The sequence below is a fragment of the Salvia splendens genome, chromosome 20, assembly GCF_004379255.2.
Source record: "Salvia splendens isolate huo1 chromosome 20, SspV2, whole genome shotgun sequence".
In the NCBI taxonomy this organism is placed as follows: Eukaryota; Viridiplantae; Streptophyta; class Magnoliopsida; order Lamiales; family Lamiaceae; genus Salvia; species Salvia splendens.
Genome location: NC_056051.1, coordinates 3732537 through 3746126, shown reverse-complemented (window position 1 = coordinate 3746126; position 13590 = coordinate 3732537). Strand labels below are relative to the sequence as shown.

The following is a 13590-nucleotide window of genomic DNA, read 5'->3' as shown; positions in this document are numbered from 1 at the left end:
TAGGAATTAAGGTTGAATAATGATGCATGGATGCATAGCTGCTGCGGTTATTTCAATAAGTTTGGTTAATGACCATTGCAAAAGAGCTCAAGGCTTCAAGAATCAGTTATGGAATCAGTTAGCATGAGCAAGCAGTTGTGATGAGCTCTATGAAGTATAAAGGAGTCAGTTTCTCTCAAGCTACATAATTCATTCATTCAACTACAACACTCAATTTTGGAAGTCGAGTTTCTTCTTTGTAATCTGATTGTGATCAAGCGATTCTTGTGAGTAGGTCGTGTTGCGTCTCAGTTTTGGGATTGTGATAGAGTGTGAGTGTTGTATAATCCTTCCCTCCCGTGGACGTAGGCTTGCAAAGGCCGAACCACGTAATTCCCTTGTTCTTCTTTGCTTTCGTTTACATTCCAATTGCTCGTGTCATTCACATCGAGATCTTTGTTGAAGTGTCTCGGTTGGAAGTTGGAATTCGGATCATAGATTCACAAATTGGCGCCGTCTGTGGGAACGGGCAATCGGCGAAGAAGGAAAGCTTGGGAGGTTTTTCTTGGAGAAGATCATCGGATCTTAATAGCTGATCTGGGCTGCTGCGCATCTGATATTCGACAGAATGTCTACAGCCAAGTTTGATCTTGAGAATTTCACGGGAACTAATGATTTTGGGCTATGGAGGCTCAAAATGAAAGCTGTGCTCATGCAGCAGGGTTTATGAGAGATATTGAAGAAGGAGACGATCACTGAGGCGGAAAAGGCTGATCCTAAATTTCAAGAACAGCAAGATAAGGCTTATTCAACCTTGATCTTGAGCCTTAATGATCATGTGTTGAGAGAAATCTCAAGGGAAGAAACTGCATCTGGTGTTTGGAAGAAACTGGAGTCATTGTATATGATGAAATCCCTCTCCAACAGACTTCTCTTGAAGGAGCGCCTATTTACTTTCAAATTCACCGAGTCAAGAACCATCAGTGAGCAGCTCGAGGAATTTGCTAAGTATGTGGATGACTTGGAGAACATCGATGAGAATATCAAAGATGAGGACAAAGCACTCATGCTCCTCAACTCCCTGCCTAAAAGCTTCGAGCAATTTAAGGATGCTATCCTTCTTGGAAGAGAGTCCAAGGTGACATATGAGGAGGTGCACTCTGCCTTGAAAATGAAGGAATTTCAGAAGGTTTCATCAAGGCCCAATGATCCGGCATCAGAGGGTGTGAATATCAAGAAAGACTTCAAGAAATCTGGCAAGAAGAAGTTTATGAAGAAGAACAAACCTTGGAAACAGAAGCCTATGGAGGAAAAGGAGACAAGGTTTTGCCATTACTGCAAAAAGCCAGGCCATATCAAGAAGAATTGTTTTGTCTTGCAGAGAAAACAACAAGGGCAACAAGCTGCACAGAATACGGCAGATATGGTAGAGGAAGTTCAAACCGCAGAAGCACTAAATATTGCAGATGAAGACATCAGAAATGTGTGGATCATGGATAGTGGGTGTAGCTTCCACATGAGTTCTCACATTGAGTGGTTTGAGGATCTGCAAGAATCTGAGGGAGTTGTGCTTCTAGGGAATGATCAGGAATGCAAGATAGCTGGTGTTGGAAGCATCAAACTGAGAATGGCAGATGGTTCGACAAGAATTCTATCAGAAGTAAGATTCATCCCACACATCAAGAGAAATTTGATATCTCTTGGAGTACTTGAGCAGAAGGGGTACTCGTTTGTATCCTCTGGTGGAGTAATGAAAGTCATCAAAGACTCAAAGGTTGCCGTCACTGCTTTGAGGAAAAGAAATCTATACTATATGCAAGCTCAGGTGGTATGTGGAGGTGCAAATGCAGTCACCAACACAGATCTTGATCTATGGCATCTTCGGCTTGGGCATGTCTCAGAGGCTGGTCTGAAAATTCTTGCAAAGAAGGGTGTAATAAGCACTGAAGTCTCTACTGGATTGAAGCATTGTGAGGAATGTGTTATGGGCAAGAGTAAGAAACTGCCTTATGGTGTTGGGAAACACACATCAGAGCTGCCTCTGGATTACTCGCATAGTGACATATGGGGTCCCTCCCCAGTTCCAACAATTGGAGGATGCAGGTATTTCTTGACCTTCATTGATGATTTTTCCAGAAAGATATGGATTTACTTCATGAAAGAAAAGTCAGAAACTTTTGATAAGTTCAGATAGTGGTGCACTGAAGTAGAAGTGGAAAAGAAAACATCACTAAGATGCCTTAGGACAGATAATGGACTTGAGTTTCTATCGCATGAGTTTGATGATTTCTGTAAAATGAAGGGAGTTAAGAAGCATAGAACGGTGCCCAACAATCCTTAGCAAAATGGTGTGGCTGAGAGAGCTAACCGAACAATCCTAGAAAGAGTAAGATGCATGTTAGCAAGCTCTGGGATGCAGAAAAGGTTTTGGGGAGAGGCTGCTGCAACTGCTGTAAATTTGCTCAATAAATGTCCATCTTCAGCCATCAATATGGACACTCCTGATTTTAGATGGTTTGGATCTCATGGAGATTATGCAAGGCTAAAGCCATTCGGGTGTAAAGCCTACTCTCACATCAGGAGAAGCAAGCTTGAAGCTAGAGCAATAAAATGTGCTATGCTAGGCTATCAAAGGGGAGTGAAAGGATATAGGCTGTGGTCGATGGAGCCTGGGAATAACAGAGTTATAATCAGCAGAGATGTGACTTTTAGAGAAAGAGAGATGCCCTACATTGAGTTGAGTTCACAAAATGAGGCTGCTAAAGATAGCACATCAGTGGAGGTGGAGCTTCTTGATAAGAATGGATCAGATTCTGATGTAGAGTCTGATGGAAATGAAGAGCCTCAAATGGGACCAGACACTCAACCAAATCAACAAGGAGATGACCTCAGAAACTATCAACTTGCTAGAGACAGGCAGAGAAGAGTAGTTGCTCCACCAGTCAGATACAGCAACTCCAACTTGGTCTATTATGCTCTCTGTGTGGCTGAGGGAATTGAATGCTCAGAGCCACAAAATTACAAAGAGGCATTGAAGAGTTGTGAGAGAACCAGATGGGTGAAGGCAATGAAAGAAGAGATCGATTCACTCATTAAGAATAGCACATGGATTCTGGTTGAGAGAACTAAGTTCCAGAAATTGGTTGGCTGCAAGTGGATTTTCAAGAGAAAGATTGAAGTTGCTCTTGGGAATAAAGTGAGGCATAAGGCTCGGCTTGTTGCTAAGGGATATACTCAGAAAGAGGGCATAGACTACAACGAAGTATTCTCCCCTGTGGTGAAGCACAGCTCCATTAGGATTTTGATGGCCATTGTATGTCAAAATGATTGGGAACTACAGCAAATGGATGTAAAAACGGCATTTCTTCATGGTGAGTTGGAGGAAAGTATTTACATGGAGCAGCCAGAGGGTTTTATAGAGCCGGGAAATGAGAATAAAGTTTGTCTTTTGAAAAGGAGCCTCTACGGATTGAAGCAAAGCAGCCGGCAATGGAATAAGAAATTTAATGAGCACATGCTGCTTATTGGCTTCAGTAGATCAGATTATGACAGCTGCGTTTACATGAAGAAGAAGGATGGAAGAGCAGTAGCATATCTCCTTCTCTATGTGGACGACATGCTCATTGCAGGTTCAGATATGCATGAGATTGACAAGATAAAGTCAGACTTAAGCGCATGTTTTGAGATGAAGGATTTGGGCAATGCAAGTAGGATATTGGGAATGGATATCATCAGGGATAGGAGGAAGGGAACATTGTGGCTAACACAACAAGAGTATATCAATAAAGTCTTGAAGAAGTTCCAAATGGATGACTCAAGAACAGTCATGACTCCTCTTGGCCCACATTTCAAGCTAAGCTCGGAGCAGAAGCCTAAAACTGAAGAAGAGGTGAAAGAAATGAGTAACCTGCCTTTTGCCAACATAGTGGGGAGTGTGATGTACACTATGGTGTGCACAAGACCTGATATAGCTCATGCCATAAGCTGTGTGAGCAGATATATGGCAGATTCGGGTAAGATCCATTGGCAAGCTCTAAAGTGGATCTTGAGATATCTTAAAGGATCTGGGAATGTTGAGATTTTATACATGAAGAGGTATGACTTAACAAAGGATGCTGCTATGGGATTTTGTGACTCTGATTTCGCCACAAACTATGACAATAGGAAGTCACAGACAGGTTATGTATTCACCTTGTACGGCTCTGCAGTTTCATGGAAATCTGGATTGCAATCTGTGGTAGCTTTATCAACAACGGAGGCTGAATATATTGCACTTGCGGAGGCAGTCAAGGAAAGCTTCTGGATGAAAGGAATCTTAAATGATTTTGGACTGCAGCAGAAAGCTATCAAGATACATTGTGATAGCAGCAGTGCAATTAGCCTTTCGAAGCATCAAGTGTTTCATGAGCGGAGTAAACACATAGATGTGAGATTGCACTTTATCAGAGATGAAGTGAGTAAAGGAGAGGTGGAGATTCAGAAGATAGGGACAGAGGATAACCCCGCGGACATGTTGACTAAGGTTCTGCCGGTGTCCAAATTTTCTCATTGCTTGGATTTGATGTCTGTGGTTCAGAGATAAATGGGATAGAGGATTGGTAATCATTGTTCAACCGAGGTGGAGATTTGTTAGGAATTAAGGTTGAATAATGATGCACGGATGCATAGCTGCTGCGGTTATTTCAATAGGTTTGGTTAATGACCGTTGCAAAAGAGCTCAAGGCTTCAAGAATCAGTTATGGAATCAGTTAGCATGAGCAAGCAGTTGTGATGAGCTCTATGAAGTATAAAGGAGTCAGTTTCTCTCAAGCTACATAATTCATTCATTCAACTACAACACTCAATTTTGGAAGTCGAGTTTCTTCTTTGTAATCTGATTGTGATCAAGCGATTCTTGTGAGTAGGTCGTGTTGCATCTCAGTTTTGGGATTGTGATAGAGTGTGAGTGTTGTATAATCCTTCATAAATAAACTCTATTCATTCCCTCCCGTGGACGTAGGCTTGCAAAGGCCGAACCACGTAATTCCCTTGTTCATCTTTGCTTTCGTTTACATTCCAATTGCTCGTGTCATTCACATCGAGATCTTTGTTGAAGTGTCTCGGTTGGAAGTTGGAATTCGGATCATAGATTCACAGAATTGATAGATATACTATAAAACACACACACACACATCCTCTCTCTCTCTCTCTATATATATATATATATATAGGATTATGTTAGGTTGAGATTTTTTAGCTTAATTGATAATTGAGATGCATTTTCAGTCACTCATCCACAATATTTTCGAAATGTCAACTGCAAGTAGATTATGTCAACTCGGGGGTATTATCGTCAATAGCCTGCACATCAAATGTCTATAGTCTGCACATCAAATGTCAACAACTTATAGTTGACATTATATGTGTGTAGTTGACATGAATTGTATATGTAGTTGACATGGATTGTACACATAGTTGACATTATATGTGTGTAGTTGACATAAATTGTATATGTAGATGACAAAAAAAAATTTATTTTTTTATAAAAAATTTAAAGAAAATTAAAAAATAATAATAATAAATTTAAAAAAATTAAAAATTTTAAAAATATTTATTGAATAAAATGTAACATGAAATTACCATTCTACCCTTTAATAATTAATTAATCTAAAAATATTTTCCATGCGGCAAATTCTGGACCACTAATTTAATAAAAGTGAGTGGCTGATAATGCATCTCAATTCTCAATTAGGCAAAAAAATCTCAACAGAACCCTATATAAATATATAAATAACTATATAAATATATAAATAATGTTACACTAAAATATGAAAGACGAAGAAAATTAGAAGATGATGGGTCCCACTAGAAGATGATGGGTCCCACTAAAATCTAAATTAATGTCCAACCTTATTATTGTCCCAGGAATAATGGGAAAGCAATATAGTACAAGGTTTCGATATCAAGAATCTTGCGTTTTTATATTGAATTTTTAATTGTCAAGAATCTCCCCCTTTTTTTTTGGTAAATACGATGTTTGGATTTTAATTGTTATACTATTATACCAACTGCCTCATTGAAGTCTTAATTACTCAGTATATATTGTTACAATAGTAAAAATTTTTTTACCATAACAGTCAAATTTCCTTAAAAGTTATCCTACCTAACGAATTTAGAATTCGTAATCCAAGTTATTTTGATTAATTTAATTTCTTGAAAATTTTATGTTTTTTATTTTATTTCGAATAAAACTGGTCATTTTCAATAGTGTGCGTACATCTATATAATAAAATAAAATAAATTATATACTATATGCTTAGTTATATACAGATGTATTTCGTTTTAATTTGGTATGTTCGGTCGCAAAATACCTTATTAACTAAAATTGTTTTTTTTCCTTCTTCTGTAAGAACTTGACCAAAACCGAATAAACACAACTATGTAAATGTTAACTGAAATTATTTGATAAAGTTCAGTTCGACTTTTTTTATTTTTTAAATAATCAAAGTTCAATTTTTTTTAAAAATTCAGCTCAACTTGTTACATCACACGAATGAAATAATTGAGAAAAATAATGTTCCGAAACGTCTAATGACATTCTCTATGCAAGAAAGAACAAAAACATCCGAATTATAAGAGCATCCACAATGTGGCATCCTATAGTCCGCCCTATAGGGCGTCTTATGCTCCGCCACATCAGCATTTTATCCTCCTACCCATTCACCTGCATTGGGATGCCCTATAGGCCGCCATATAGTCCGCCCTAAGCATTTTATTTATTTGAACGCCCGATGCATTTGGGATGCCCTATAGGCCGCCATATAGTCCGTCCACAATGGGCGGAGGATAGCACGCCTGATGCGTGTTCCATGGCCCATCGTCCGCGGACGATGCATCTGACATCGTCCGCATAGCTACAGTGGCGGACGATAGTACGCCCGATGCATCGGACGGACTATCGTCTGCCCGACTGTGGATGCTCTAATACGAGAGGACAATATAGAAAATGACAAATCAATGGGGAAAATGAAACGATGCATCGGACATCGTCCGCATAGCTACAGTGGCGGACGATAGCACGCCCCGATGCATCGGGCGGACTATCGTCAGCCCGACTGTGGATGCTCTAACACGAGATGACAATATAGAAAATGACAAATCAATGAGAAAAATGAAACATTTATTTTACGTATAGAACACCATTTTTATAAATCGACGAACAATTTTTGATAGAAATATTTTGTAGTTTTCCACATGTTATGAAACGTGAGTGGAAAATATATACATAGAATTAGGACTATATATATTAATTGCTACTGTTGAGTGTTGAGTGAGTGACTCCGACTCTTTGGTTTGTATCAAAGATAATAAATTTGTAATCATTATCATCATTAATCAATTTTAGACCAAAGGTGATGTATGTAGGACTATTAACTTATAAAATATAATGATTATCATCGTTAATCAATTTTGGAATAAAGTTGATCAAGGATTATAAACTTATAAATGTTGGTGTACGACGGACTATAATTTATAATGATTATCATCATTAATCATACTACCACTAGACTAATACATGCACACGAATGAAGTACTTTTTGTATTTAGTCATACGTGTGTATTTACGTTTAGGACTGACAAATCGTGCGAATTGAGTTGTTATCGAGTCGTCCCGATAACAACTCAAGCTGTTAAAGTCAAACCCGACCAATTGAGAAAATCCTAAATTCGAACACAAATCCGACATAGTATATTCAAATTCGAACACGACCCGCATGAGGCACGGATCTGTTAGCAACATGATTCAATTCTTGTTGACTCGACCCAAACCACGATAATAACACGATAGCGACTTGAATTCGACCGATAACCTAAGACAATATAGTATGAAATTTACGAAAATGATAACCTAATATCAATAATAAAAAATAAAAGAATTATAATAATAATAAAAAAAGATTATCCGAATCCAACTTGAATTCAACCCGACATTATTGTGTTTTTATTGGGCTTCTCGGTTGAACCAATAAAAACACAAACACGATAAGAATTGGCAATAATCCTTTAATATTGAGCATGTTCGTCTCACGATATTGTATCAGATCGAAAATTGTCAATTCTTACTAAGAACCATCATCAATCCCACCTCCTCAGGCCACAAGTGATGAGCCTACGCCCCCAATTAAAACATAAACCAAAAAAGACCAGAGCCGATCGTGCACGGCACGCGCGTTGAGGAGCGCGGGACACCATTACGTCACCGCTTCATTACTCAACTGATATTGCTCTACTGTGAGTGATTATAGTTAAATAAACAGAATTAGCGCTTATTTAAAGGCCATCTCCAATTAATCCCTCACGCGCTCTCTCTCTTTCCAAATACACTCGCCCTACCACCATATTCCTCCATGCATCTATATCCCAATCCCTTCTTCTCCACCTCCCCTTTCACCAACATTGCAGATTCCATCTCTCTCTAACCCACTGTCCTAGAGAGAGAGAGAGAGAATTGTTAGTGATAGTGGAGCGTTGGTAGTGCTCTTCCAACGTCGAAAGTTTCATTCCTTCTCTTTTCACCCCAATTTGCACACGCGCACCTCATCTATATGTGAATCCAACTGTCAACTACAAACTTCGCCGCACAGAGAGTGAATTGTCCCTCTCCCTCTCTGCGAGAGACAGAGAGTCATTTGATGCTTTGCGAGAGACGTGCGCCGATTGCTGGTCCAGAATTTGCTATAAGCCTCGATTGCTAGGTTTAATTACTTCCTACTCTAATTCGGTTGCTATTCCTCTGTAAAATTGCTGTTTACTGATCAAGTGCTTTTCCTGATTTTGTGAATTCTAATTAAAGTGAAATTTTACCGTTTACTGTAAAATAGAGGCACTTTGATATGCCTCTGTTTTTTGCCTTGTAGTGCTTGCTGTGATAACTTTAGACTAAGTAGCTTTTTTCCCTTGATCATGATTTGGTGAGTTGCTATTAACTTGTGTTTCTGCTATTAACATTTTCCTGAGATTTTGTGAGCGAATTAATATTCTTGCTGAAAACGAGTCGAATAATCAATGCGTTTCAGATTAGTTGATGATTGAATATTGGGGGTCGGTGTACAGTGTTAGTCCGTAGTATTTTAATGGAAGTTGTGTGATTGAGTTTGAATTTAAGCTACAGAATCTGTCCTATATGTAGAAAAAGAAACTTGGTTTGATTCAAATGTTTTTCTATTCTTCAAACTAACTTTTTGCAAGTATGGTAGTTCTGCAGTTGCACTGAAACGATCATATTTCGGGTTCGAATCCCAACTTATTCTTTCTCAGAGAAGGCCGTATTGTATTTCTGTGTAGAACTGCTATCTATGGTGAATGGTTGAATTTCCATATAGGAGCGGATGAATATGCTTCTCTTGATTTTTGTTAACTTACTATGAAACTAAGCTGCTGTTTGGTCCATTTTTTACATTCCATTATGCTTCCGTTATGTATCTGAAAAGACTCAAGCCTATTTTGTTCAAAACTTTGATATTTAAAATTTTTACAAACAATTACTCGGGTCTTCATGATCGAGTATCTTTCTTCTATGTATCAGCACTTAATTAGTCATGTCTCGCAACCAATGTTTGATTTTATTTTCCCTTATTTCTTTCCCCCTTCTTATACCCCCGCCCCTAGTCACGGTTCCCTGACTATGCTATCCTTAGCTAGTGCGGTCGTGATACAGCTACACTTGCATTCTGCTGCCTCTGCAAATATAGGGTGTCTTCGATTTATAGGAATATTTCATACGCCAAATGGACGGTTGCACACTGCAAACGGAAGGAGAAAAAGAAAAGGCCATCAAGTGTCTCGAAGCAGCAATCAGACGAAGAACAAGTGAGGTAGTTAAGATACTAAATTGTTTAATGCAGTTGGACAAATACAAGTAGTGAATGCATGTATGTATGTATGTGTTGAAATATGATTAGGGTATAAGCTTGGAGCTATGTGCAAAGGACCGAGTAGGGCTGCTCTCAGAGGTAACACGAATCCTCCGAGAAAACGGACTCTCAGTCACGAGGGCAGGCGTGACAACGGTGGGGGAGCAAGCCGTGAATGTGTTCTACGTGAGTGATGCATCGGGCAAACCAGTAGACGCAAGGACCATAGAAGCCCTGCGCAAGGAGACTGGGAAGACGATGAGGCTTAACGTGAAGAAGCCGGCAATGAATACGAAAGCACTCGAAGCAAGTGGTAGGGCAAAGACTAGCTTCTTCTTTGAAGGCTGGCTGGAAAAGTTGCTCCCTTGAGTTTGTACAACAATCTCTCTCTACTTTAAAAACCATTCATGTATTCACAGCTTTCTGCAAGATTTCTATCTATGGTGATTTGTCCCAACTGCATCAAAACTGTAAAAAATAAATCAATAGCTGTAATAAAAAGCTGTACAATTATACTAGAATTTTTATCATATTGGAACTCTTGTACATAAACATAATAAGAGCATCCACACCCGTGCTCTTACCAGCGGCACGGTTGTGGGCCCGACCCCACTTTTTCTGCCTGCTCTCTGGCAAGAGTACAACACCCACAGCTGTGCTCTTCCGCAAGGACGAGCACAATTAATTTAAAATTCAATTACACAAAAACATTTCCATAATACTAAAATTCATTAAAAAACCACAATAAATATTACAAATTACAAATAAAATAAAAAAGACATAATTAAAATCCTAAAAATTAAAAATTACATAATTAAAATCCTAAAAATTAAAAATTACATAATTAAACTCCTAAAAATAAAAAATTACATGATTATTGGCTAATATTACCCGAGGAAGACTACGCATCCGGCGGCACCAACCCCAATTGTTTTTTGAGACCCAATATCATGTCCTCGTGCGTTTGAAGTTGCGTGGGGGTCATAGTTGACCTATCGGCCATATTGAGTTGGGCCAAAAGGGCCTACAACGAGTTGTTCGGGGGTGGAGGTGGAACATAGGGTGCGGGTTCGGGGGCGGGGGCCGATGGAGTCACGGAGCGCCGGCGGTCGGCCGTCGCCTTCTTCCTTCCTTGCGGTCGGCGTTGGGAGCCGCTTGGTCCGGCGTCGGGGCTACCCAAGTTAGCTTCGGCGAGTTGGCTAGCCACTTCTTCGGAGCCGGAGTCGGATAGGGATACCGACCTTGACCGTTTGGAGGAGCCGCTAGAGGAGGATGTTACGCCTCCCATATACCTCGGGTGGAACCGCGTTTCCTGCCAAACGTTGAGGTACTTGAACGACTTTCCGTTCAAGGATTGGTAGGTGCTCAGCGCGGCAGTGATGATGTCGACCTCGCTCCGGTCGCTCCCAGCATTCCGCGACTCCTGGAGGAAATAGCCATTGAACTTGCCAATTTCTTCGTTGGCTCGGCCGATGCAGTTGCGCACCATACTCTCGTTGCGCTCGATCGTTCCCGGCAGCCGGTTTGCATTGTACCGGCGAGAGACGCGTCACCAAAAGTGATCGCCGGATTGGTTCGTGCCAACCGCCGCATCTTCGGAGATTTCGAAGTACGCCTTGAACAATTTATCCATCTCCGTCGGAGTGTACGGTGTGCGGACACCGGCGCGAGTAAGAGGAGTCGGAGTTTGGGAAGGGGCGGTCGACCTAGGCTCCGGTGTCCACCTGTATCGCCCCTCGGAGGCACCTTGGTCGTCGATTGGGTATGGCCGGTAGTCACCCGGAACGTCCGAATCTTGGGTGAGAGGAGTGGCCGAATATTCCGTTTCCGGACTAGGAAACGGTTGTCCCCCCGAACCATTGGGGGTCCCAATCCCGTGCCGCCACGTCAGCTGCTCGCTGGCGCGAGCGCAGCGGCGGCGGTGCTTTGCCTTGCCAGCGGCGCGGACGGCGGTGGCGACCGTCGCCACCGTTGCGGATGCTCTAAGGTTCCCATGTAAATTATCAATATATATAGTCTAATTTTCTTGATTTCCATTTTTATGTAAGTGGTATTTGGCTTTTCTTTTATAGCACGACAATATTTTAAATAATATAGTATTATGTATTTATTTACTTTTCTTTTCATACTGTTCCATTATTTTCTTGTTCATACATATATAGCCTAAAATTAGTAACTAAAAAACTTATACATCTCGTCCGTAAATTAATTTATATAATAGTAATATTTATGATATCAAATTATTATAAAATCTTATTATATTTGAAAATTAGAAGGGTAAAAAAAATATCTATCACACATTTGAATTTATCAACTCTAATAATCGATTTTATCAAACAGAAACGACAATATTTCTTGAAATAAATAAATATATTTATTTTGTGGAAATCAATTTATAATAATAATTACAAAATGGTGAACCTAGTAGGCAGTAAAAGACTCATAAATTTATTATTATTATTATTATTATTATTATTATTATTATTAAAAGTTCACTTTAATGTTATTAACATATTTCAAAAATTTTGGGGTTCCTCAAAATTGGGGGCCCTAGGTAAAATGTCCCACCATATATATGTGTTCTTCACACAAAAAAAAAGGTGGTAAGTGGAGACGTTGAATTCAACGTATATCTATTCCCAAAATTCATAAAGCTCTAACTAATGTATTAATAAATATTCTTTTGCTTTACAAAAGGTTACAGTTCACATATAAAGTTGGTTTTGTTTTGCAAAATTCCTCAGTTCACACACAGAGACGTGTGCGATTAAAGAAACCAATCATATGAATAATTACAAAATTAGAAGGATTACTGGTACAAATATATTTATACTCCTATATTATAGTTATGTATTTATTTGATAATCTATATAACCAGTATTATTATTATCTTTATGATTTATTTCATTAGTTGTTAGGATAGAATTTTGATTTATTCACAAGTCTTTTTATACCATACATATTATTAGATATGAGCAAAAAATTAAAATGATTACTATTTACAATGAAGAATTAAAATTAGAGTAAAGGTCAATTTTGGTCATAAACATAAAACTATGAATTTGGTCCAAAACATTCACTTTTGAAAAACAGGTCCATAACAAATGAAAAGGTCGACGAAGTAGTCCTTTTTTTATGGTTCCGTCAAAAAACTAATGGTCAATGCTAATTGCTCAGTGGCATGACCGTTAGTTTTTTTACGAAACCGTCAAAAAAGGACAACTCCAACAAGGATTTCATTTATTATGGACCTATTTTTCAAAAAGTGAATGTTTTGGACCAAATTCGTATTTTGGTCATATATTTAGGACGAAAATTGACCTTTACTCTTAAAATTATTTTATCATTCTCAGGATTTCTCTCTGCGCCACTCTCCTATCGAACGCCTCTTCTCCCATTTTCCATTTTTTTTGTTCCGATACATATTAAATTATTAATCTATTTTATTTGCTCTCTACTTAATTAACGAAACACTATGAAACCGAGGGAGTAATATATAAACAAATGAGGATGAGAATGAAGATGGCAAAGGAAGAGAGTTTAGATATCAAATAATACATAATGGATATGACTATATGGACTTTAGTTTCTTTTCTGGAATTAATGTCCTAAAAATTTAGTTTTAGATATCAAATAATACATAATGGATATGACTATATGGACTTTAGTTTCTTTTCTGGAATTAATGTCCTAAAAATTTAGTTTAGTTATTAAACTG

The 13590-nt window shown here is 38.8% G+C and overlaps 1 protein-coding gene across 6 annotated transcripts; it reads left to right on the top strand.

Annotated features, from left to right (window-relative positions):
* Positions 1-8313: 8313 nt before the first annotated feature.
* Positions 8314-10402, top strand: LOC121782568 (ACT domain-containing protein ACR3-like). 6 transcript variants are annotated; one of them, XM_042180458.1, is made up of 3 exons: positions 8314-8714; positions 9729-9833; positions 9921-10402. In XM_042180458.1, exons 2-3 carry the CDS (start codon positions 9747-9749, stop codon positions 10239-10241), a joined length of 408 nt encoding a protein of 135 aa, XP_042036392.1. In that variant the 5' UTR covers positions 8314-8714; positions 9729-9746; the 3' UTR covers positions 10242-10402. The 6 variants fall into 6 exon arrangements, with proteins under 6 accessions (XP_042036392.1, XP_042036391.1, XP_042036390.1 ...); XM_042180457.1 differs by having other exon boundaries at positions 8315-8714; positions 9677-9833; XM_042180456.1 differs by having other exon boundaries at positions 8316-8714; positions 9661-9833.
* Positions 10403-13590: the final 3188 nt, after the last annotated feature.

Bases quoted from the DNA above. Each gene is read 5' to 3' on its own strand.
- LOC121782568 (XM_042180458.1), top strand. From the start codon at position 9,747: ATGGACGGTTGCACACTGCAAACGGAAGGAGAAAAAGAAAAGGCCATC. The intron at 9,834-9,920 runs GTAGTTAAGATA...AAATATGATTAG, and splicing joins TCAGACGAAGAACAAGTGAG to GGTATAAGCTTGGAGCTATG.